General features: G+C 45.8%; 1 protein-coding gene across 1 annotated transcript; it reads left to right on the top strand.

Annotated features, from left to right (window-relative positions):
* The first annotated feature begins 1,105 nt into the window (after positions 1–1,105).
* Positions 1,106–21,574, top strand: LOC120987296 (guanylate-binding protein 1-like). Its single transcript, XM_040415874.1, has 11 exons — positions 1,106–1,241; positions 6,787–6,972; positions 7,228–7,355; positions 8,537–8,646; positions 12,057–12,253; positions 16,420–16,662; positions 16,743–17,026; positions 18,869–19,081; positions 19,189–19,293; positions 19,897–20,112; positions 21,097–21,574. The coding sequence occupies exons 2-11, from the start codon at positions 6,798–6,800 to the stop codon at positions 21,265–21,267; spliced, it is 1,842 nt and encodes a 613-aa protein (XP_040271808.1). The 5' UTR covers positions 1,106–1,241; positions 6,787–6,797; the 3' UTR covers positions 21,268–21,574.
* Positions 21,575–26,810: the final 5,236 nt, after the last annotated feature.

The raw sequence follows: 26,810 nt of genomic DNA, 5'->3' as shown, positions 1-26,810 counted from the left end.
GCCGACTTTGGCTCCACCCCCCTCCTCTGAGGAAAGAGGGCTTCATACCCTCGACATTTCGAGATGTTTTAGGATTTACCTGGAACCCTCCAAGGTATTTAGGAGAGATGAAAACCTCCTTATCCTCTTTTCCGGTACCCACAAGGGGAGGAAAGCCTCTAAGCCCTCCATCAGTCGATGGATTAAAGAGGCAATTCGGGAGTCCTATATGTCTCAGGGCTCGGAGCCTCCTGAGTTTGTAAGGGCCCACTCCACTCGGGCAGTGGCCACTTCGTTTGCAGAGAGAAGCTCGATTCCATTGGATGTGATCTGTAAGTCGGCTTCTTGGAGTTCTCACTCCACCTTTATCTCACACTATAGAGTGGATTCTAGAATTCATAGCTATTCCTCATTTGGCCGGACAGTATTAGCTTCCGCCAGGCATGAGGACCCTCCCATGGGGGTTTCTTCTTGCTAAATCCCCATCTGTGCCACTGGTTAGGACGTAAGGGAATCGTTAATTTCTAACGATAATTTGCTTTCCCTTAGTCCTAACAGTGACACACAAATATCCCCCCCCCCCCTTAGTTATACTTTAAAGTTGTTATTTTCTTCTTTTTCTCTACTTGTAACTACACAAGGGCCTGGGGGTCACGCCCCCTCTTTATTGGGGGAGGGAGGGTGTGTGTGCGTGTTTGTTAATTTTATTAAAACTTCCACCTGTCCTAACCAGTCCACAGGGGCAGAATTCCCCATCTGTGCCACTGGTTAGGACTAAGGGAAAACAAATTATCGTTAGAAATTAACGATTATATGACGTCCAGAACATGAAGTCACTGCACATAACTCTCTTTCTCTAATATATAAACATAGGAACTGTATTCAAATTATTGGCAAGTCTAGCCATATAAACATGTATGCCATATTAGCAGTCTAGGACAGGTCTTAGCTGGCCAGCTACAGTGGGGCTGAGCTGCAATACCGCACACAGCCTGTGGACAGATGTGGCGCTGTTTATGGAGAAAGCAGCCATGTTTTTGTAATCCTGTGCAGCCCTTATGAGGGGTTAATTGTCTAGTGCACGACCAGAAGTATGTGGAGGGAGAGAAGCAGAGGAAGTCGTCTTACTTTCACTTTCAGTTGAGAATATATAATAAGGGCGAGCCGGCGGGTGACGACCAGAGAGCTGAGCACGGAGCGGGCGACCTACCTGCACGGTGAGGACGGATTTTCTCATCAGAATTTGCATCGTGTAAAGTCACGTAAGTCACCGCATTCAGCCACGAGACATAACTCTGCAGCAGAGGCACCGCTTAACCCTTTGAGGGCTGGGGCTTCTTACTTTACCCTTTAGGACTAAGGGAATTTCTTCAAAGAGAAATAACTTTTTTCTTTTTCGGTCGATGCAGCCACGCGGGTATTTCTGTGGCATCAATCACGTTTGAAAAAGAAGCATTTTTAATCTTCCATTCATATAGTCACATGAGGGGAGAAGTTAGATTTTTATGGCACCATTTCATTTACCGTGTCTTGTATTGGAAAATGGAAAAAAAATTCTTTATGGAGTGAAATTTGAAAAAAATCCATAATTCCGACAATGTTTTTTTGGTTTTGATTTTACAGTGCTCACTGTGCAGGAAGCCTGACATGACGTCCTTATTATGTGGCTCAATATGATTACGGCGATACCAAATTTGTATCGTATATTTTCTGCTTTACTATTTTTAAAAAATTAAAAACATTAGAAAAAAATAATCTTTGCATCGCCATTTTCTGACAGTCATACATTTTTTATATTTCTGTGTGGGAGTTTTTTTGCAGGACGGACAATAGTGCTTATTGGCTTATTGATACAATTTTTTGATCAGTGTACTACTATGGGCTTGTTCACACGAACGAAAAGACTCCGTGCCCGTGCTTTGGACCGCAAATTGCGGTCCGCAATGCACGGGCAACAACCGTGGGGCAGCCGCATGCAGATTGCAGACCCATTCACTTCAATGGGGTCTGTGATCCGTACGTTACGCAAAAAGATAGAACAAGTTCTATCCTTTTACGGAACGGAAGCACGGAAACGGAACACCACAGAATCACTCCGTAGAGCTTCTGTGGGCTTCTGTTCCGTGCTTCCGTTCCGCACCGCATTTCCGGATTTGCGGACCCATTCAAGTGATGCGGAATGCACACGGCTGGTGACCCGTGTTTTGCGGAACCGCGTATGCGGCTCGCAGCATGGGCACGGAGCCCTTACGTTCGTCTCAACAAGCGCTATCCCTGTTATTAAATTTTATGGGGGGGGTGGATACGGTGACCAAAACATGGTGAATCGTGAGTTTTTATTTTTTTCTATTACAATCTACACCATGCAGGAAAAATATTTTTATATTTTAATAGTTCCAACATTTTTGGTTGCGGCGATACCTGATAATTTTTTAATTGTTTAATTTGTATATGTAATATTGAAAAGGGGAAATTATTTGAACTTTTAATATTATAATTTTTTTTTTTACTTTTCACACAATAACTTTTAGTCCCCTTATGGGGCTAGAACCTGGGATCTTTTGATCACTTGTCCCATACATCATAACAGAGAATTATTATGGTAAATGGGATTCTGCGGCTGTGCAGTGCCTCATGCACAGCTTAGCAGGCATCTTACTGTGACAGACCTGGGAACCTTCAGCAGCTCCCAGGTTGTAATGGTAACTGATTGGAGCCCCACTATTTCACTAAGGGGGCTCCTATCCGAAGGCAGCGAGAGCCTTCTCCCTCTACCTAACTCCATAGATTGCTATTAACTGCAGCATCTAAATGACCAGGTTCGGCGTCATCACCGATCCCAGTCATTGTGGCCAGGTGCTTGCTGTATTATACAGCCAGCACCCGCCGCGTATGGAGCAGGCTCACCGCAGCAGCACGCTCCATATATTCCCACAGGTACGTTATGGTTGCTGAAGGGGTTAATGATTCAACTTTTTCAACTCTTTCTGGGGGAAATGGAACAAAAACAGCAATTTCGCCCTTGTGTTTTTGAGTTTTAAATTCTGAGCTGTTCGCCGTGTGGCACTAATGATGGGGGTCATTTCTTATACCGACTGTTTTTTAGAGCGTGATTAGACCGGCGCAGTTGATTAGACTGTAGTATTTACAAGGAGTCGCGCAGCAAGTGATGAATAAAGCGTCTTTGTATCCGTCAGGGCGCGGGGGGGATCGTGTGAATACGACTACATGTTGGTCACTCACGAATTAGGTGCAAAAGTGCAGTGAAAAAGTTGCAGCCATATCGACATGTTTTCTGTTTGTGAAAAGGCGCTCGTCTCCCTGATAATAACGCAAAGGGGATGAACAGAACTGCGCCACCGCTGGAGAGGAGTCAAAATTACAATGTTTTTGCACCTAATTCTTGGGTAAAAAAGGCGCACCTACATAGATAGGCCGAAAAAAGGCACAAAAAACCGTCACCAAAATTAGTCTAAAACTGAAAATTGTGGAATGAGGTGCAAACGCTTCGGAAGCAGGAGCGCTTTCATCAGTAAATGCGCCTAAAAAATTAGACCGTCTAAAATAGGAAAAATTTGACTAAAACAGGGGCAAAACACTATAATAAATGACCCCTAATGTGTTTCCTTTGCTCTATGGGTTGGTGCGAATGCAGCGATACCAAATATGTATAGTTTTTTTACGTTTTACTACTTTTACACAATGTAAATAGTTTTATGTACTCTTTGTTTTTTGTGGTATTTGTTGTTTGTGTCCTCACATTCAAAGAGAAGTAACTTTATTATTTTCCCGTCGATGCAGCCGTATGAGGGCGTTTTTTGTGGGATCGATCATGTTTTAAATGCGACCATTTTGAGGTACATATAAATTATTTACTGATTATTTTCCACTTTGTGTTTTTTGTTACTTTATTTGATACCCTGTATCGGCCGCACTGTCAGTACCTGAGATCTGATACGACGAGGGAGGGGAGTATACAGTATATACAGGGCAGTGGAGGACTTTTTTGCTGTTCGGGGGACCGCACTTGGGACATCTTGCGAGCTGCGCCCTGACCCCATTCAGTTCAATGGCTGTCCTGCTACACAGAGATCTCTGGTCATGTGACAGGTGTCTGCGGAAAAAGCCATCGTGTAGCCTCAGACCAACCGCTTCTGATCCTGGAGCCTAAAGCAATAACATTCCTACAGCCATATCTGCACAGTATCCCCGAGATCACCAGGGGAGGGTAACACTATGGCAGTACAGAAGACTGGCGAATGCAAGCTGCCGCATTCCAGGAGGTACGGCTCTGCTATACACCGGAGGCACAGCCTTACTATATACTGGAGGCACTGCTATAGTGGAGGCACGGCTCTGCTATACACCGGAGGCACGGCTCTGCTATACACCGGAGGCACGGCCTTACTATATACTGGAGCCACTGCTATAGTGGAGGCACGGCTCTGCTATACACTGGAGGCACAGCTCTGCTATACACCGGAGGCACGGCTCTGCTATACACCGGAGGCACGGCCTTACTATATACTGGAGGCACTGCTATAGTGGAGGCACAGCTCTGCTATACACCGGAGGCACGGCCTTACTATATACTGGAGGCACTGCTATAGTGGAGGCACGGCTCTTCTATACACCGGAGGCACGGCTCTGCTATACACCGGAGGCACGGCTCTGCTATACACCAGAGGCACGGCTCTGCTATACACCGGAGGCACAGCTCTGCTATACACCAGAGGCACGGCTCTGCTGTATACCGGAGTCACGGCTCTGCTGTATACCGGAGTCGCGGCTCTGCTGTATACCGGAGTCGCGGCTCTGCTATATTCCGGAGGCACGGCTCTGCTGTATACAGGAGGCACGGCTCTGCTGTATACCAGAGTCACGGCTCTGCTGTATCCCGGAGTCAAGGCTCTGCTGTATACAGGAGGCACGGCTCTGCTGTATACTGGAGGCTCTGCTATATACCGGAGGCACTGCCCTACTGTATACCGGAGTCACGGCTCTGCTGTATACCGGAGTCACGGCTCTGCTGTATACAGGAGGCACGGCTCTGCTGTATACCGGAGTCACGGCTCTGCTGTATACCGGAGTCACGGCTCTGCTGTATACCGGAGTCACGGCTCAGCTGTATACCGGAGGCACGGCTCTGCTGTATACCGGAGGCACGGCTCTGCTGTATACCAGATGCTCTGCTGTATACCGGAGTCACGGCTCTGCTGTATACCGGAGTCGCGGCTCTGCGGTATACCGGAGGCACGGCTCTGCTGTATACCGGAGGCGCGGCTCTGCTGTATACCGGAGTCACGGCTCTGCTGTATACCGGAGTCACGGCTCAGCTGTATACCGGAGGCACGGCTCTGCTGTATACCGGAGGCACGGCTCTGCTGTATACCAGATGCTCTGCTGTATACCGGAGTCACGGCTCTGCTGTATACCGGAGGCACGGCTCAGCTGTATACCGGAGGCACGGCTCTGCTGTATACCAGATGCTCTGCTGTATACCGGAGGCACGGCTCTGCTGTATACCGGAGGCACGGCTCTGCTGTATACCAGATGCTCTGCTGTATACCGGAGTCACGGCTCTGCTGTATACCGGAGGCACGGCTCTGCTGTATACCGGAGGCACGGCTCAGCTGTATACCGGAGGCACGGCTCTGCTGTATACCAGATGCTCTGCTGTATACCGGAGGCACGGCTCTGCTGTATACCGGAGGCACGGCTCTGCTGTATACCAGATGCTCTGCTGTATACCGGAGTCACGGCTCTGCTGTATACCGGAGTCGCGGCTCTGCTATATTCCGGAGGCACGGCTCTGCTATATTCCGGAGGCACGGCTCTGCTGTATACCGGAGGCACGGCTCTGCTGTATACCAGAGTCACGGCTCAGCTGTATACCGGAGTCACGGCTCTGCTGTATACAGGAGGCACGGCTCTGCTGTATACCGGAGTCACGGCTCAGCTGTATACCGGAGTCACGGCTCTGCTGTATACAGGAGGCACGGCTCTGCTGTATACCGGAGTCACGGCTCTGCTGTATACCGGAGTCACGGCTCTGCTGTATACCGGAGTCGCGGCTCTGCGGTATACCGGAGGCACGGCTCTGCTGTATACCGGAGGCACGGCTCTGCTGTATACCGGAGTCACGGCTCTGCTGTATACCGGAGTCACGGCTCTGCTGTATACCAGAGTCACGGCTCTGCTGTATACCGGAGTCACGGCTCTGCTGTATACCGGAGTCACGGCTCTGCTGTATACCGGAGTCACGGCTCTGCTGTATACCGGAGTCACGGCTCTGCTGTATACCGGAGTCACGGCTCTGCTGTATACCGGAGTCACGGCTCTGCTGTATACCGGAGTCACGGCTCTGCTGTATACCGGAGTCACGGCTCTGCTGTATACCGGAGTCACGGCTCTGCTGTATACCGGAGTCACGGCTCTGCTGTATACCGGAGTCACGGCTCTGCTGTATACCGGAGTCACGGCTCTGCTGTATACCGGAGTCACGGCTCTGCTGTATACCGGAGTCACGGCTCTGCTGTATACCGGAGTCACGGCTCTGCTGTATACCGGAGTCACGGCTCTGCTGTATACCAGATGCTCTGCTGTATACCGGAGTCACGGCTCTGCTGTATACCGGAGTCACGGCTCTGCTGTATACCGGAGGCACGGCTCTGCTGTATACCGGAGGCACGGCTCTGCTGTATACCGGAGTCACGGCTCTGCTGTATACCGGAGGCACGGCTCTGCTATATACCGGAGGCACGGCTCTGCTATACTGGAGGTAACTTCTATTTCCTTCTATTTCAGATTTTCCGATAATGGAGCGTCCAGTGTGTCTGATAGAGAACCACGAGGATGGGACCATCCGGGTGAATCAGGAGGCCCTGGAAATCTTATCCCGCTTTCCTCAGAAGGTGGTTGTTGTGGCCATAGTCGGGAAATACCGGACCGGGAAGTCCTATCTGATGAACAGACTGGCGGGGTGTAAAAATGGTGAGAGGCGGAATGTGTGCTGGAGACCCCCGGAAATTAGATTCCTATTCTGTTGAAAGACATGAAATGATAGGACCAGGTCCTGGGCCATGTATCTCCTCATGGAGACAATGGAGCGTTGGAGGAAGCGTCTACCACTATTGGCCTCCACCCTCCTTTGCTGACCATGGTCCTCTCCACGTTGATGATGGGCACTGCCCTTGGTCACTTCTTGTATAACCCCTTCCTATTACCTCTGTGTGTTTGTCCATTCAGGCTTCTCCTTGGGCTCGACAGTCCAGTCCATGACTAAAGGTATCTGGATGTGGTGCGTTCCTCACCCTGTGAAACATGGGCACACCCTGGTGCTGCTGGACACAGAAGGCCTGGGTGACGTGGAGAAGGTCAGTGTGAACATTCCTGAAGCCGGAGTCATCGCTGCCGTATATACAGCATAGAGCTAGTGGTGTGAGGTCCATCTAGGGTGGACACTTTCATAGGCCTTCTGTTGCAGTGATTGGGCTGAGTGCCGGATGCTCCTCACGTGCTCAGTCAGGTTCTCCTGCTCTGTGCCTGGCCGAGTGGGATGATGAAAGCTGGGCACTCACCTCTGGACTGGTTCAGCAGACAGGGAATAGCTCACGTCACTCCAGTCACAGAGCGGGATGTCCTGTTGGCCCCGGGCCTCTAATGACTAAGCGTGAGAGCCACAGAAAAGGAGGACTTACAGATGGAGGGCAGGGAGCCAGGAAGCTGGACTGTTTGGCCTAAAACCAGACATCTGGCCAGCCTAGATCCATAATGTGTTATTATCTGTACTGGATCTCTGGTATAACTCCCAGCATCCTATCTGTCTGAGCGCAGTCATCCCTACAGTGGCCGCTATGAGCAGATGCTGCAGACGACTGGTGCTTCTGACCCTAAACCAGATACAACAATGGAGAGCTAGAGGAATCCATAGACTGACCACACTGCCACACTTCTAACACTGATACCGTGTGATCGGAGCACATGTGCATTAGAGGCCACACATTAGAGGTCACACATGTATTTGTGGTCACAAATGTACTGTATTAGAGGTCTCACGTTTGTTACAGATCAGACATTTATTGGGGTCACACATTAGAGGTCATACTAGTGTTAGGGACCCATCTGCAGAAGCCACCTTGACGCCTGGTAGATGGGCCCGACACATGTTTGATCAAAAATGTGCTCTAAGAGCTTCCATTGACTCATTTATAGTCGGTATTGTACCACTTTTATTTAGAATGACCCCCATTTCTTAGCTCTATTGTTTGTATATATAATGGTGTGCAGCCATTTTCTATTTTATAATCATGTTTGCTTCATGGATCTGCATCTGTGATTCTGAAGGTTCTAGTCTAAATTTTCTTGTAGTACACATTAGGGGTCAGACAATAGGGGTCACACCATAGGGGTCACACATTTATTGAGGTCACACAGAGGTCACACATTTATTGGGGTCACACAGAGGTCACACATTTGGGGTTCGGTTCTGTCGTGTAAACACTTCTCCTTTTTGACCCGGTTTGATTGGATAAAGAAGCCTCTTGTTGTATTTCAGGGAAACAGTGAGAATGATTCCTGGATTTTCGCCCTCGCCGTTCTTCTCAGCAGCACCCTGGTATTTAACAGCGTAGGGACAATCGACCAGCAGGCCATGGATCAGCTCCAGTATCCTTTACATGAGCATGATAGGGGTTGTAGCATCTTACCAGTGGAAGCTGGAGAAATACTAGAAGACTGGCTCTTGGCATCGTGCACACTGCGGTGTCATTGTGGCGCCATACAACTTCATAGATCTCCATATAAGTGATTAACCATATGAGGTGCTTTCACACCTGCCATATTCATGAAGGAGGGTGAAAAAGGGCACAGGACGGAGTACTGGGCTAATTCTAGAGACAGATGTGAGTCCCACAGGTGGGCCTGCAACTATCGCACGTTTATAGCATATCATGTGGCTATGCCATACAGAATAAAGATGGGAATACCCCTTTAAAGGGGTTATCCGATTTCTGAAACACCCCCACCCTCCATGTGCCGGGCCCCTCAGAGATAATATACTTGCTCCTCTTCTGCTCCCCGCACCGCCACTGCTGCTTCTCCCTGCAAACGGATGAGAACATCCGGTGTCGGGGGGGGGGGGGGGGGGGCAGCCAATGGCAGGAAGGGACGAGAATGAGCCTCTAGCATCGCGGAGAAGCCAATGGCAGGCGGGGAAGGGGTAGAGCCTCCCTAGCATCGCGGAGAAGCCATTGGTAGGTGGGGACGGGGATGAGCCTCTGTAGCATCGTGGAGCAGCCAATGGCAGGCGGGGACAGGGAGGAGTCTCCCTAGCATCGCGAAGCAGCCAATGGCGGACAGGGATGAGCCTCCCTAGCAATGCGGGTGATGCTTGGGAGGCTCGTCCCCGTTCCCGCCTGCCATTGGCTGCTCTTCACCCCCGACACCGGATGTTTTCATCCGTGTGCCGGGAGAAGCAGCAGCGGTGGTGCGGGGACCAGGAGCAGCGCCGGGAGCGGGGTAAGTATATTATCTGTGAGGGGCCCGGCACATGGGAGGCATGTTTCAGAAATCGAATAACCCCTTTAACTTAAAGGCTATGTACACCTTCGGAGGCATTATTTTTTTATGATTTGGATGTTACTCATTTTGGCTAAAAATCTTTTCTTCAATTGACCTTTATTAAAAATATTGAGCTGTTGTGTCACAAAGGATTAACTGTTTTTCCAGCTGTGTGACTGATACTTTCACTTTGTGCCATCTAACAACCCTTATCTCTAAACACTTATTTAAGCCACATTCTTATCATAAAGATAAGAACTGAGCTATAACGAGTGTTTATAATGTCAGAGAGCAGAGATAAGGAGCCCATCAGCCCCTTGTCTGACGGAAAAGAGAGAAAATCCAAAGGGTGTTACTAGAGCATCTCAGCTCTGTACAGAAAAAAGGATTCAATATTTTTAATAAAGACAAATTTTAAAAAAATATTTTTAGCTAAAAATGTGTACAATGCAGTAATAAAAAAGAAAATGCCCCCAAAGGTGTACATAGCCTTTAAGAATAAAAGTTGGAGTGACTTTTGTCACTCCTGTTAGCATGTGTTTCTCATGACCCCCTTTATTCATTAACCCTCAATTCACTGCTCAAATGCATCTTCTGCGAAGATGGGCTGCCTGCTCACTGAAGGAACAGATTACATGGAAGTGTATTAGAGGTGAGGAGGAAGAGAAGGGACGGTCTTCTGGAGACAGAGAGGCTGACACATACAGGGAGTGCAGAATTATTAGGCAAGTTGTATTTTTGAGGATTAATTTTATTATTGAACAACAACCATGTTCTCAATGAACCCAAAAAACTCATTAATATCAAAGCTGAATATTTTTGGAAGTAGTTTTTAGTTTTAGCTATTTTAGGGGGATATCTGTGTGTGCAGGTGACTATTACTGTGCATAATTATTAGGAAACTTAACAAAAAACTAATATATACCCATTTCAATTATTTATTTTTACCAGTGAAACCAATATAACATCTCAACATTCACAAATATACATTTCTGACATTCAAAAACAAAACAAAAACAAATCAGTGACCAATATAGCCACCTTTCTTTGCAAGGACACTCAAAAGCCTGCCATCCATGGATTCTGTCAGTGTTTTGATCTGTTCACCATCAACATTGCGTGCAGCAGCAACCACAGCCTCCCAGACACTGTTCAGAGAGGTGTACTGTTTTCCCTCCTTGTAAATCTCACATTTGATGATGGACCACAGGTTCTCAATGGGGTTCAGATCAGGTGAACAAGGAGGCCATGTCATTAGATTTTCTTCTTTTATACCCTTTCTTGCCAGCCACGCTGTGGAGTACTTGGACGCGTGTGATGGAGCATTGTCCTGCATGAAAATCATGTTTTTCTTGAAGGATGCAGACTTCTTCCTGTACCACTGCTTGAAGAAGGTGTCTTCCAGAAACTGGCAGTAGGACTGGGAGTTGAGCTTGACTCCATCCTCAACCCGAAAAGGCCCCACAAGCTCATCTTTGATGATACCAGCCCAAACCAGTACTCCACCTCCACCTTGCTGGAGTCTGAGTCGGACTGGAGCTCTCTGCTGTTTACCAATCCAGCCACGGGCCCATCCATCTGGCCCATCAAGACTCACTCTCATTTCATCAGTCCATAAAACCTTAGAAAAATCAGTCTTGAGATATTTCTTGGCCCAGTCTTGACGTTTCAGCTTGTGTGTCTTGTTCAGTGGTGGTCGTCTTTCAGCCTTTCTTACCTTGGCCATGTCTCTGAGTATCGCACACCTTGTGCTTTTGGGCACTCCAGTGATGTTGCAGCTCTGAAATATGGCCAAACTGGTGGCAAGTGGCATCTTGGCAGCTGCACGCTTGACTTTTCTCAGTTCATGGGCAGTTATTTTGCGCCTTGGTTTTTCCACACGCTTCTTGCGACCCTGTTGACTATTTTGAATGAAACGCTTGATTGTTCGATGATCACGCTTCAGAAGCTTTGCAATTTTAAGAGTGCTGCATCCCTCTGCAAGATATCTCACTATTTTTGACTTTTCTGAGCCTGTCAAGTCCTTCTTTTGACCCATTTTGCCAAAGGAAAGGAAGTTGCCTAATAATTATGCACACCTAATATAGGGTGTTGATGTCATTAGACCACACCCCTTCTCATTACAGAGATGCACATCACCTAATATGCTTAATTGGTAGTAGGCTTTCGAGCCTATACAGCTTGGAGTAAGACAACATGCATAAAGAGGATGATGTGGTCAAAATACTAATTTGCCTAATAATTCTGCACGCAGTGTAGACTGCTTCTGGTTTGTAAGTGATTTACGTGTAGTCTGCTTAGCTCTGCTGCATAATGGCCTCTATTAATGCGGTTTTGGCCTCATGTGACAGCCGCCCTGTGTGAACGCAGACTGAGAAACAAAGGAAAGGAAGAATGGAGGGAGGGGAAATTACTTTGCGTTGTGCCCATTCATTGGACATCCTCTTTGGGTCCGGGGAGTAGATCTCCTAGAGAAACCATAGATACTGCACATATTACTCCTTACCTTCTCCTAGTTATGTCACTGAACTGACTGAGAAAATAAAAGTGAAATCCACCGAGCAAGCAGAGTTAGAAGATGATTCATCAGAGTTCAAGAGATTTTTCCCGTCCTTCGTATGGTGTGTTCGAGATTTCAACCTTCAGCTGCAAATAGATGGGAAGGACATCACCGAGGACGAGTATCTGAAAAATGCCTTGAAGCTGAAGAAAGGTAAAAACCTTACACTGAAAATGTTCATTCTGATGAAACCAAATCCTGCGGATTGCTATTGGAACCAGTCGACACTGCGCTGACAGACACTCCCCTAAAAGTAATGCCTTCTGTTGCACTGCATTTAGGAATACTTCACTGTAGTGCCCTGGAGCATAGGTACTTTGGAATATGGATGCTTGGGGACATCGGCAACTCCCTACTTTATTACACTTAAAGGGGTTGTCCCCTTTTTTTATATTGATGTCCTAGGATAGGTCATCAATATCAGATTGGCGGGGGTCTGACTCCCAGCACCCACACTGATCAGCTGTTTGAAGAGAAGGTGACGCTTAACGCTAACGCAGCTTTCTCTTCATTGTTTACCTGCTTGTTGTCACAACCTCCATGGTGAGAAGGTGACATTACAAGAAGCCGCCACAATCACTTCTATGGGACGGCTTCCTCCTATTCTATTTAAACAGCTGATCGGCGGAGTGGACGCCGATCCAGTGCAAGGAGTCAGCAATAGAAAAAGGATAGGTCATCAATAGAAAAAAAGCGGACAACCCCTTTAAGGGTTAAAGTGTGATTTATGATGTTGTTTATAACTATACTGTTTTATATTGTTGAACTGCATTTTATATGTTTATTGGTTTATTGTTATACAGTGGATATAAAAAGTCTACACACCCCTGTTAGAATGTCAGGTTTCTGTGATGTAAAAAAATGAGACAAAGATAAATCATTTCAGAACTTTTCCCCCCTTTAATGTGACCTATAAACTGTACAACTCAATTGAAAAACAAACTGAAATCTTTTAGGTGGAGGGAAGAAAACAAAAAAAACTAAATAATGTGGTTGCATAAATGTGCACACCCTCTTATAACTGGGGATGTGGCTGTGTTCAGAATGAAGCAATCACATTCAGAATCCTGTTAGATCGGAGTCAGCAGACACCGGCCATCATGTAAAGGGCCTCTGATTAACCCCAGATAAAGCTCAGCTGCTCTAGTTCTTTCCTGAAATTTTCTTAGTCGCATCCCACAGCAGAAGCCGTGGTCCACAGAGAGCTTCCAAAGCATCAGAGGGATCTCGTTGTTAGAAGGTATCAGTCAGGAGAAGGGGACAAAAGAATTTCCAAGGCATTAGATATACCATGGAGCACAGTGGAGACCGTCATCATCAAGTGGAGGAGATATGGCACAACAGTGACATCACCAAGCCCTGGACGTCCCTCTAAAACTGATGAAAAGACGAGAAGAAAACTGGTCTGGGAGGCGACCAAGAGGCCTACAGCAACATTACAGGAGCTGCAGGAATATCTGGCAAGTCCTGGCTGTGTGGTCCATGTGACAACAATCTCCCGTATTCTTCATATGTCTGGGCTATGGGGTAGAGGGGCAAGACGAAAGCCTTTTCTTACCAAGAAAAACATCCAAGCCAGGCTACATTTTGCAAAAGTCTCCCAAAAAGCATGTGGGAAAAGGTGTAATGGTCTGATGAAACCAAGGTTGGACTTTTTGGCCATAATTCCAAAAGATATGTTTGGCGCAAAAACAACACTGCACATCGCCAAAAGAACACCGTACCCACAGTGGAGCATGGTGGTGGCAGCATCATGCCAAGGGGCTGTTCTTCTTCAGCTGGAACTGGGGTCTTATTTAAGCTAGAGGGAATTCTGAACAGTCCCAAATACCAGTCAATATTGGCACAAAACCTTCAGGCTTCTGCTAGAAAGCTGAACTTGAAGAGGAACTTAATCTTTCAGCATGACAACAACCCAAAGCATACATCCAAATTAACAAAGGAATGGCTTCACCAGAAGAAGATGAAAGTTTTGGAATGGCCCAGCCAGAGCCCAGACCTGAATCCGACTGAAAATCTGTGGGGTGATCTGAAGAGGGCCGTGCCCAGGAGATGCCCTCGACATCTGTGGGGTGATCTGAAGAGGGCTGTGCCCAGGAGATGCCCTCGCAATCTGTGGGGTGATCTGAAGAGGGCTGTGCCCAGGAGATGCCCTCGCAATCTGACAGATTTGGAGGGTTTTTGCAAAGAAGAGTGGGTCAAGTCAAAATGTGCCATGCTGATAGACTCATACCCAAAAAGACTGAGTGCTGCAATAAAATCAAAAGGTGCTTCAACAAAGTATTAGTTAAGGGTGTTCACACTTATGCAACCATATTTTATTGTTATATTTTTTTTCTTCCCTCTACCTAAAAGATTTCAGTTTGTTTTTTAATTGAGTTGTACAGTTTATAGGTCACATTAAAGGGGGAAAAAGTTCTGAAATGATTTTCCTTTGTCTCATTTTTTTACATCACAGAAACCTGACATTTTAACAGGGGTGTGTAGACTTTTTATATCCACTGTATATCCTGTTCATTTGCACTGGTATTACACTGTATTTACACTGCAGTGTGGAAAGGGTTCATTCACAGCCAGCTAAGGCTAGTTTCACACTAACGTTAAAATCTTCTGGCAGGCTATTTCGGCAGAGTAACAACCTATGGGAGTTCATTGTATCTAGCATAGCCAAAAAGGAGCGAAGCACTGCCAGGCCCTATTGACTATAATGAAATCTGTCCTGTTTCCGGCATTAGTGGCGGCATTCAGACGGATGAAAAACGCGATGCTTGCGTATTTATTTTTCCGGCTGAATGCCACAAACAGGCCAGATCCCTGCTGGGTCCCAATATACTCAATGGGCTCCGGCGGGGAAAGGCAGCATCCGGCTATGCTGATACAATGAAGTCGGGCGGGCTACTGCTCTGCTGGAACAGCCTGCCGGAAGATTTTAATGCTAGTATAAAACTAGCCTAATACTGAGAGACTTTGGAAATGTCTAGTCTGTACACTGAGAAGCTAGTCATTTTCCACAGTTACTATACATACACTGCTCAAAAAAATAAAGGGAACACTTAAACAACACAATGTAACTCCAAGTCAATCACACTTCTGTGAAATCAAACTGTCCACTTAGGAAGCAACACTGAGTGAAAATCAATTTCACATGCTGTTGTGCAAATGGGATAAACAACAGGTGGAAATTATAGGCAATTAGCAAGACACCCCCAATAAAGGAGTGGTTCTGCAGGTGGTGATCACAGACTACTTCTGAGTTCCTATGCTTCCTGGCTGATGTTTTGGTCACTTTTGAATGCTGGCGGTGCTTTCACTCTAGTGGTAGCATGAGACAGAGTCTACAACCCACACAAGTGGCTCAGGTAGTGCAGCTTATCCAGGATGGCACATCAAAAGAAGGTTTGCTGTGTCTGTCAGCGTAGTGTCCAGAGCCTGGAGGCGCTACCAGGAGACAGGCCAGTACATCAGGAGATGTGGAGGAGGCCGTAGGAGGGCAACAACCCAGCAGCAGGACTGCTACCTCCGCCTTTGTGCAAGGAGGAACAGGAGGAGCACTGCCAGAGCCCTGCAAAATGACCTCCAGCAGGCCACCAATGTGCATGTGTCTGCTAAAACGGTCAGAAACAGACTCCATGAGGATGATATGAGGGCCCGACGTCCACAGGTGGGGGTTGTGCTTACAGCCCAACACTGTGCAGGACGTTTGGCATTTGCCAGAGAACACCAAGATTGGCAAATTCGCCACTGGCGCCCTGTGCTCTTCACAGATGAAAACAGGTTCACACTGAGCACATGTGACAGACGTGACAGAGTCTGGAGACGCCGTGGAGAACGTTCTGCTGCCTGCAACATCCTCCAGCATGACCGGTTTGGCTTCTACTCACCTCACTAAATCGACGGCCGCCCCTCTGTCCAGGCTTCTACTTACCTCACTACATCCACAGCCGCCCCTCTGTCCAGGCTACTACTTACCTCACTACATCCACGGCCGCCCCTCTGTCCAGGCTTCTACTTACCTCACTACATCCACAGCCGCCCCTCTGTCCAGGCTTCTACTCACCTCACTACATCCACAGCCGCCCCTCTGTCCAGGCTTCTACTTAGCTCACTACATCCACGGCCGTTCCAAGAGGAGAGCAATCTCCTTTAAACATGATTTCTCAAGGACAAGCAGAATCTGTGAGGCCTACAGTAGGTAGGAGTCATTATAGTGATGAGGATCCCATGGCCATTGACTTGTGTTTCACCAAATTCTGCCAAGGAACCTGATGATGAAGTGTCTGCAACCCTGATAAATATCCATCTGTATAATCTATTTCCAGGAATGAGTGTCTCAGTGCGGAATTACAACCTACCCCGGGAGTGTATCCTCCATTACTTCCATTCACACAAATGTTTTGTGTTTGATCGTCCGGCATCTAAGCTGGATCTCCAGAACATGGATAAAGTGCAGGACTCTCAGCTGGACCCTGCCTTTATACAACAGACAAAAAAGTTCTGTGAGTACATTTATGAGAAGAGTCCAGTTAAAGCCCTATCAGGCGGGTACACGATAACCGGGAGAGGTAGGTCCTTGCTCTATGGTGTAACTTTCTCTCCACCATCTTCTGCAGATGGTCTTATTCTCACACTTCTATATCATTAGGTCTTGGGGACGTCGCAGTCTCCTATGTAGAGGCGATCCGCAGTGGTTCCATTCCTTCAATGGAAAATGCAGTTATTGCATTGGCGAAGATTGAGAATTCTCGAGCCGTAGAAGACGCTTTATCTAAGTATGACGAGATGATGGCTCTCCATGTCTGCAGATTTCCAACTGAGACACAAGAGGAGTTTCTGAACCTGGACAAGGAATGTCATTCTGAAGCGGTGAAAGTCTTTATGAAACTCTCCTTCAATGATACAGATCAAGAATACCAGGCCAGGCTAATAGTAAGTGAGGTGGAAGAAAAATATGCTTATTGCAAGAAGTTTTTGGAAAGAAAAAGGCTGTCTTCGGCACATAAAAAGAGTAGTGTTGATCACGAATATTCGTATTTCGAATTTTTATCGTGAATATAGGTACTTCGAACATTCGCGAATATTTCAAATATAGTGATATATATTCGTAATTTCGAATATTCGATTTTTTTTTTAATCAGTACACATGATCCTCTCCCTGCTTCTAGCTTGTGGGCCAATGAGAAGGCTGCAGTATATTTGACTTTAGGAGTAGTGTTGTTTGCGAATTTTCACATTTTTATTGCGATTTTTTTCAACTTACAACTATTAGACAAAGAAGATTATAGCACTATATTAGCTAAATTGCTCTATATTCGTTTTTTTTTCCGAATATTTGCTATATTGCTATAACTTCGTTTTTTCGAATATTCGTAATATTCTAAAACAAGAATATGTAGCAATATAGTGAATATTCGAAAAAAAAAAAACTAATTTAGAGCAATTTAGCTAACATAGTGCTATAATCTTTTTTTTTTTTATAGTTGTAATTTTTTTCCAATCTGAACTTCAGATGAGAAAAAAATTACAACTATTAGACAAAGAAGATTATAGCACTATATTAGCTAAATTGCTCTATATTCGTTTTTTTTTCCGAATATTTGCTATATTGCTATAACTTCGTTTTTTCGAATATTCGTAATATTCTAAAACAAGAATATGTAGCAATATAGTGAATATTCGAAAAAAACGAATTTAGAACAATTTAGCTAATATAGTGCTATATTCTTCTTTGTCTAATAGTTGTAATTTTTTTCTCATCTGAAGTTCAGATTGGAAAAAAATTACAACTATAAAAAAAAAAAAGATTATAGCACTATGTTAGCTAAATTGCTCTAAATTAGTTTTTTTTTTTTCGAATATTCACTATATTGCTATATATTCTTGTTTTAGAATATTACGAATATTTGAAAAAACGAAGTTATAGCAATATAGCAAATATTCGGGGAAAAAAACGAATATAGAGCAATTTAGCTAATATAGTGCTATAATCTTCTTTGTCTAATAGTTGTAAGTTGAAAAAAATCTCTATAAAAATTCGCATGACGAAAATTCGCATGACGAAAATTCGCATATTACACGATCATTACCTTGCCGATTTTTCGAGTAAAAAAAATCTTAGAATATAACGAATATACGAATTTGCGAATATTCAAGGAATATTCTACAAAATATTCACGAAATATCGCGAATTCGAATATGACCCATGCTGCTCATCACTAAAAAAGAGTACTGTCTGTAAAAGCTCATGTGCAGTGGAGAACAGTCTGTATATGGACAGCTCCTGTAACAGACACTGTACACGGACTGACCCATCCTGTCCCTAATGATAAAACCTGACTTTCAATCGTGTCATTCAATCCACCTAACTAAATCTATCTTCTTCACAATCCCTATGCTGTCCATAAACTCGCCTATGTCTGCATCTCCCCTGCCCAGTTTCCCACACTAGTGTTCTTAACTTGAAATGTCAAAGGGGGGGCAGCATTTTGCCCAATTTGCCCAAGTTGAATCGTCAAAATTTAAGATTAGTTTGGAATTAGAATTTTTGTGAAATTTGTAACAAGTTTAAAACATTTAGAATGAATTTGCTTATCTCTACTGTCTATAACAATGGGCACTGATATTATGGGGGGGGGCAGTCGGTCTTTAACTATGCCATAGCATAAAAACGTCCCCGTAGATCTAATGGCTGTGAAGGTAAATGACAGAAAAGACGACTGGAATGAACAGAATTTGCTATGGGAACCATTTCTGAATGTTATTCTCTTGTAGGAAGCGTTGGGTAATAGAAAGGCAGAGTATCTGCAGAGAAATGAAGAGGCGTCTGAGAGGAGGTGCAGAGCTATACTGCAGGAGCTGAGCGCGGGGCTGGAGAACGGAATCAAGGAAGGAAGGTTCTCTGTGCCCGGGGGATATAAGATGTTCACTGAGGAGAAGAGATCTCTGGAGACGGAGTATCTGAAGGTCAAAGCCAAGGGGGTAAAGGTAAGCTGCTCCTAACTAGCTTTGTAATCTTTAATTTATTATGTCCTATAGGGGGCGCATTTACATGACAATCTCCCACTTCTGTCACTCTGGGCATGACTTATTAGGAGGGAAGATTCCATCCGGCTGATGCCCTACACCCCCCAGCCATACAAAACACACAGAGACTCTTTCTTTGGTGTAAGGCCGTAGAAGCCAAGTTTATTAACAAAGTAAACCATTATGAAATATATTAAATTGCAACATTACAATCCATTACAATATTACAATCCAACATCGCCAAACCTTCTAAATGTTATAACCCAGAGAAATGTCCATATTTCAGAAGATGCCATCTAGATAATGACCCCTGTAACCTCTGAAATCAAACCAGGCCAAAGACCTTGTGTCACCCGTGGTCTCGCAGCTTAGGCAGGGTCCTGGTTCTCCTTAAAGAGACCAGCTGTGTATGGAGACTTGTAGGCAATGCTTCATGGGAAAATAATATGCAAAGAGGTATCTCCCAGGGAAGGAGAACCATCTCACTAGCGCCATCTTGTGGAAGTGGCTCCCTGTGAGTCAAAGTCTGACTGTTTAACAAGCCTGGTTAACATTGCACTGATGGGGCGAACACCCCGAAACAGCTGTCTACGGATGAATATTCGGCTTGACTAGTCCCTTGTCCTGAGAGGTTGTCAAAAAGTCAGACTCTAACTCAAAGGAAAACACTTCCAAAAGGTTCGCTAGTGAGATGTATTATATACAGAGGTCTAGAGTTATCCTTTATTATATACAGAGGTCTAGAGTTATGCTTTATCCAAATATTCTAACATCAGCCGTCTCCATTTATTTCTCCAGAGCAGCATTCACAGACTGAAGCTGCAGCAAGAGAGAAGGAGATCCTGGAAAAAGCTAACGTGGAGCTGAAGAGGAACCAAGAGAAGGAGCAGGAGAATTACAAGCTTCACATGGAAATGCTGGAGAAGAAAATGCTGGAGGAAAGGGAGAAGATGAAGGAACAGAATGAGTGGCTGATAGGAGAGAAACTGAAGGTAACAGATCTCATGTCCTCCTCCTGGGACGGCCCGACCTCCACATATTCCATGAGGAGCAGTTCACTCTTCTGCTCTCTGCCGCCCACTACAGGCCGTGTAATCTACACTCTATGATGTTCCTATATCAGTGGGGGATGGGGGGGGGGGGGGGGACAACTGCTCCGAGCACAGAAAAGTAGTTGTCACTGATTATACCCATGATAAACGTAGGTAATAGGACAGCACGAGGTGAACCAACCATAATGTGGCCCCTGGAGAGAGTTATGTCTTGGGGCCCTAATTAGGACAGCCAGCCAGGAATCGATATTCCCGGGAGTGGTTCCCTTTCTGTCCACCGCTGTATCTGTGTGTTTAGGTCTCAGTTGAAAGTTGTGGGTCGGGCCGATTCTACCTCTTCTACTGCCTGAGGTGAAAACTGAAATGGCGCCAAATTCTCTGTCTAACCCATACCCCCAGCCCTACTGCTGAAGGTCTATTCGAATTGGACATTACGTATGCATTACATACCTCTTCCATCCAGTGATGTCTCTTCTGATGTAGACGTTCTCTTCCCTCATCTTCTCCATTCGGACCAGACCACCATGACAAAGTATTCCAGCCACAGCTCGTCTCTGTAGTGTTTACTGCACAGACATGTTAGATTCCTCACTTTTCTATCATTCTTCTCCTCCTGGTGCACCAACTGTGCTACTTATTACTGCTACCTCCAATAGTGCGCCCGCTGTGCCCGCTGTGCCACCACTATACTGCAGAAATAACAGTGCCATACAGATAGTCCCTGAAGTGCTCCTAGAAGTCCCACCAATAGTGATAATGCTATCCCAGCAGTGCCCCTTTATTCATAATGCTCTGCCCTCTGTAGAGGCCCCTGTTTTATGTTCCCCCACAGTGCAGAATTTATTTATAATGCTCTGCCCTCTGTAGTGCCCCCTATTATTCCCTATACCTACATCCGTCATCATTTCCATTCTGTCTCTGCAGGAACAACAAGAGATGCTGGCCGGGGGCTTCAAAAGGCAATGTCAATCGCTGGAGGACGAGATCAAGCGACTACAAGTGGAGAACAACGAGCCCACGTCATTAATAGGAGAAATCATCACCGGCATATTACCCGGGAATTTAGGGAAATTAGTGAAAAAGGTGTTTCTATAGGAGGAATATACAGTATATGCCGTCGGCCTAGTGCAGGGCCTGAGAGGGCGAGGAATGACCCGAGGATTCGAAGATCTTCAAGTCATGGCACCTACCTCAGACCCTGCGCTATGCAGAGTGCTCCTTTACACATATCTTGTAGCCAAGTATAATAAATGACAAGAAATACACATTTACTCATCTACTTTAAAGAGCACCTGTCAGTAGGATCCACAGCATTAACCCCGACATGCTGTCTGGTAGGGTTGATCCTTCTGATTAGAATGCTACCAGTCTTGTGAAAATCCACTGCGGCATTCCTGAGAAAAAAAAACCTCTAGCATCCACAAGGCATTTTTGCCCACAGGACGGCTGCATACTGGATGTTTTTCCCTTTTCACACCATTCTTTGTAAACCCTAGAAATGGTTGTGCGTGAAAATCCCAGTAACTGAGCAGATTGTGAGATACTCAGACCGGCCAGTCTGGCACCAACAACCATGCCACGCTCAAAACTGCTTAAATCACCTTTCTTTCCCATTCTGACATTCAGTTTGGAGTTCAGGAGATTGTCTTGACCAGGAGCACCCCCCTAAATGCATCGAAGCAACTGCCATGTGATTGGTTGACTAGAGAATTGCATCAATGAGAAATAGAAAAGGTGTTCCTAATAATTCTTTAGGTGAGTGTATATGACAGAGTCTGTGGCTGAAGCCACGTGGTGTGACAGAAGAGCCTGCTGTTCTCTTCCCTCTATGCAGTCTCGCAGGTAGTACACACTCCTAGTGCTTTCTGCAGGTGGTCATCCTTCTGTATATCCAGCGGAAGGAACTTTCTGGTGGTCTCTAGAAGCACTGCTCCACTTCTTCCTCTTTTGCTTTTCCAAACTCCCTGGGTTCAACACGAACTCAGGTTGCACGTGCTGCACGTTTAGATAAAATACAATAGATTTTCACAAGCATAAAATGGACCATCGCTCTCCCCCGACCGGCTACATTATAAACTCATCATTTATGTGCCGACAAGGTGTCTTTGTCCTTGATCCAGAATCAAGCAGAGGAGGATGAAGGGGTGTAGCGAGACCGCGGGACAATTCACATTGTTCCATTGGAGGGATACGTAAGACGGATGACCCCCTGTAGAAGGCACCAGGAGCGTCGACTACCTGCGGTTCTGCACACAGCGGACAGATGTCTTTTTTATGTTACATGTAAATGCAGCGGTGAGAACTTTATCACCTGTAACGTCGTTTACAAAGACCTCCGGGACATCGACTGTAGGCACCAGTTCTCCTGTGGTAGATTCCCACACTGCCTCTATACCTACATTGTGACCATTGGCTGCTACCAGAGGAACGCTGGAGGCGTCCACTGATTAGTCCATGATTTCAACAGATTAATTTAGCAAAAATAACTGTGGTATGCGTGTACCAGAAATTGAAGGGTTAACTTCCTGAAAAGGATACGCTAAAATTAAACTTTAATAATGATACCGATAAAATAAGTGGCTAACCACGATATAACTCTACTACAGAAAAAAACAGAAACGCTCCTCTAATCCCTGTCCCAAAGAAACGTTGCCTCTGAATTAGCACCAGCCGATAGTTGGAAGGATCACTTTTGGGCAGGTGCTGCTCTCCTCCAAACCACCATAAAGAAGGATCGGGCAGGTTATCAAAACATGGATAACCTGGAACATCTGTAACGTGCCAGTCCGCAGGGGGAGAACATGTGAGGTTCACGGTGGGCCGGAATGTACAAACAGTTCATCAGGTACTCACGGTTTAGCAGATACCTCCCTGGGCCAGCAGTGCAGTGAAGGGGAGAACAGCACTGGATTCTCCGGGGCACAGTCTATTACAGGGGACACCGGCCAGGTGGTGATTGAGGTGCCCTTGATGGTGATTGGGTTTCTGAGTGCTTGTGCGGCTGGGCCCCTGAATTAAGTAATGTTGTGACGCCAGCACCTTGATGGTGCAAAATGATGAGAGTGGTAGTAGTATGGAGTTAGAAGAATGAGGCAGGTTTAAATCCAACTGAGAACTTTACTATAACCAGGTTCTTGATAACAGTTTACATCCAGTTATAAAGCAGTCTCTGATACACATGCAGGTTGGATGTGGTGAATCCCAGTATCAGGCTGTACATGTAGTTATGTCTCAGGCTATAGTAGGTAGTTGTGTACTCACTGATATTCAGCTCTTTGCCTCGCTTCAGTCTCAGTAGAGGTAGTTCAAGTCTTAGTCTTCTACACAAGTGATGCAACAGAAATCTTATATGTCCTTTAAAATAACGGTGAGGCTGCCGGAAGCTAATAAATCCTTCACCTAGATACAAAGACGCCTAGAGCCTAGAATAATGGCTATTGTCCTTCCTTTGTCTTTTCCACAATAAAACTTGACAAAATCCACTTGACACTCCAGAATAGTAGACGGTAGAATACAGACTTCACCTCTGCCTATCTTCCTGGCTTGACACTGAGATACAAGTTGGCTCCTCTGGGCCGTGGAGCCCAAAAGAGAGAGCTGAGAGGAGAGGGGACCTCTCCTTCCCCCTAGCTCCTCACTCCATCATCTTATTCTCACTGCCACCAACTCCCAACTCACTAACTAGGCCTGAACTGAGGTATATACAGTTGCAAGAAAAAGTATGTGAACCCTTTGGAATGATATGGATTTCTGCACAAATTGGTCATAAAATGTGATCTGATCTTCATCTAAGTCACAACAATAGACAATAACAGTCTGCTTAAAGGGACTCTGTCACCACTTTCTAACCCCCCCTTTTAAAAGTATTGTTATCTCCATGGCGCCCCTGTGATTACAAAGGTGTTGTTAGAAGATAAATTTGCCGTCTCCTTTTGATAAAAAGAGCTTTTATCTAACCTGTCAATCTTCTTGATAAGGTGCCCAGGGCGTTTCTGTTGGTCTCAAGCTGCCGCCGTTGGTGCCCAGCTCCTCCCCTGATCCTTTCAGCGCCGCCTGAATGTAATGAAATACGCCTCCGGCTCTCGCTCAGTGCCCCCTCCTCCTTTTCAAAGATCCCGCGCGTGCGCACAAATATGGAGTGGAGAAAAGGGGGATATAATATAGTCCTCTGTGGGTCTTTGAAATCAGCTGTGGGCAGACGTGCGGCTCCATACAGCGCTTGGCAGGCTCTGAGTGGCTGGCTGCAGTGCTCGTCTGATGAGGCTGATTCTAAATGTCCGCACGGGCGCTTCAGGCACAGGCCTGTGCGCACGCGCGGGATCTTTGAAAAGGAGGAGGGGGCACTGAGCGAGAGCCGGAGGTATTTCATTACATTCAGGCGGCGCTGAAAGGATCAGGGGAGGAGCTGGGCACCAACGGCGGCGGCGGCGGGCGGCAGCTTGAGACCAACAGAAACGCCCTGGGCACCTTATCAAGAAGATTGACAGGTTAGATAAAAGCTCTTTTTATCAAAAGGAGACGGCGAATTTATCTTCTAACAACACCTTTGTAATCACAGGGGCGCCATGGAGATAACAATACTTTTAAAAGGGGGGGTTAGAAAGTGGTGACAGAGTCCCTTTAAACTAATATCACACAAAGCATTAAATGTTACCATGTTTTTATTGAACACACCATGTAATCATTCACAGTGCAGGTGGAAAAAGTATGTGAACCCTTGGATTTAATAACTGGTTGAACCTCCTTTGGCAGCAATAACTTCAACCAAACGTTTCCTGTAGTTGCAGATCAGACGCGCACAACGGTCAGGAGTAATTCTTGACCATTCCTCTTTACAGAACTGTTTCAGTTCAGCAATATTCTTGGGATGTCTGGTATGAATCGCTTTCTCGAGGTCATACCACAGCATCTCCATCGGGTTGAGGTCAGGGCTCTGACTGGGCCACTCCAGAAGGTGTATTTTCTTCTGTTTAAGCCATTCTGTAGTTGATTTACGTCTATGCTTTGGGTCGTTGTCCTGTTGCAACACCCATCTTCTGTTGAGCTTCAGCTGGTGGACAGATGGCCTTAAGTTCTCCTGCAAAATGTTTTGATAAACTTGGGAATTCATTTTTCCTTCGATGATAGCAATCCGTCCAGGCCCTGACGCAGCAAAGCAGCCGCAAACCATGATGCCCCCACCACCATGCTTCACAGTTGGGATGAGGTTTTGATGTTGGTGTGCTGTGCCTCTTTTTCTCCACACATAGTGTTCTGTGTTTCTTCCAAGCAGCTCAACTTTGGTTTCATCTGTCCACAGAATATTTTGCCAGTACTGCTGTGGAACATCCAGGTGCTCTTGTGCAAAATGTAAACGTGCAGCAATGTTTTTTTTGGACAGCAGTGGCTTCCTCTGTGGTATCCTCCCATGAAATCCCTTCTTGTTTAGTGTTTTACGTATCGTAGATTCGCTAACAGGGATGTTAGCATATGCCAGAGACTTTGTAAGTCTTTAGCTGACATGCTAGGATTCTTCTTCACCTCATTGAGCAGTCTGCGCTGTGCTCTTGCAGTCATCTTTACAGGACGGCCACTCCTAGGGAGAGTAGCAGCAGTGCTGAACTTTCTCCATTTATAGACAATTTGTCTTACCGTGGACTGATGAACAGCAAGGCTTCTGGATATACTTTTATAACCCTTTCCAGCTTTATGCAAGTCAACAATTCTTAATCGTAGGTCTTCCGAAAGCTCTTTTGTGCGAGGCATCATTCACATCAGGCAATGCTTCTTGTGAAAAGCAAACCCAGAACTGGTGTGTGTTTTTTATAGGGCAGGGCAGCGGTAACCAACACCTCCAATCTCATCTCATTGATTGGACTCCAGTTGGCTGACACCTCACTCCAATTAGCTCTTGGAGATGTCATTAGTCTAGGGGTTCACAAACTTTTTCCACCTGCACTGTGAATGTTTACATGGTGTGTTCAATAAAAACATGGTAACATTTCTTTGTGTGTTATTAGTTTAAGCAGACTGTGATTGTCTATTGTTGTGACTTAGATGAAGATCAGATCACATTTTATGACCAATTTGTGCAGAAATCCATATCATTCCAAAGGGTTCACATACTTTTTCTTGCAACTGTATATCGTAGTGTTATCCCCATCTAGTGGTGGAATGTATGTAGTGCACTTGACAGCCTGGAAACAGGGATTTCACATAAGGATGAAATACAGCATGATATAACATGTGACATAATAAGCTTTTGCATTGCCCACGTACACTAGTGGGGCGCTGCACATCTATTCTTATGGCTCTATGTTTTGCCATTCCTTTATTACTTCTACTAGAAGTTATGAATGAATTACTAGCAGTCTGCAGTAAGGGTACAGAGGGGCGGTAACCAGTTGGGGGAGTGTCCCTGCACAGTCTGACAATGGCAGCACTGATTGGATAGAGTGAGTCTGTGCAGGGACACACCCCCAACTAGTTACCGCCCCTCTGTACCCTCACTGCAGACTGCTAGCAATTCATTCATAACTTCTAGTAGAAGTAATAAAGGAACGGCACAACATAGAGACAGAAGAATAGATGCTCCAGAATGGTAATTACATGGGGAATGCATGAAGATATTAAAACAGGCGTCACAGGGGTGGTGAGAG

The sequence above is a fragment of the Bufo bufo genome, chromosome 1, assembly GCF_905171765.1.
Source record: "Bufo bufo chromosome 1, aBufBuf1.1, whole genome shotgun sequence".
NCBI classification, from domain to species: Eukaryota; Metazoa; Chordata; class Amphibia; order Anura; family Bufonidae; genus Bufo; species Bufo bufo.
Note: the sequence above shows the minus strand (reverse complement) of the source record. Positions and strands in the feature narration are given on the sequence as shown.

Coding starts and splice junctions, on each gene's coding strand:
- LOC120987296 (XM_040415874.1), top strand. CDS start 6,798: ATGGAGCGTCCAGTGTGTCTGATAGAGAACCACGAGGATGGGACCATC. Junction 6,973..7,227: donor ACTGGCGGGGTGTAAAAATG/GTGAGAGGCGGA, acceptor TTGTCCATTCAG/GCTTCTCCTTGGGCTCGACA. Junction 19,294..19,896: donor AAGCCAAGTTTATTAACAAA/GTAAACCATTAT, acceptor TTCTAACATCAG/CCGTCTCCATTTATTTCTCC.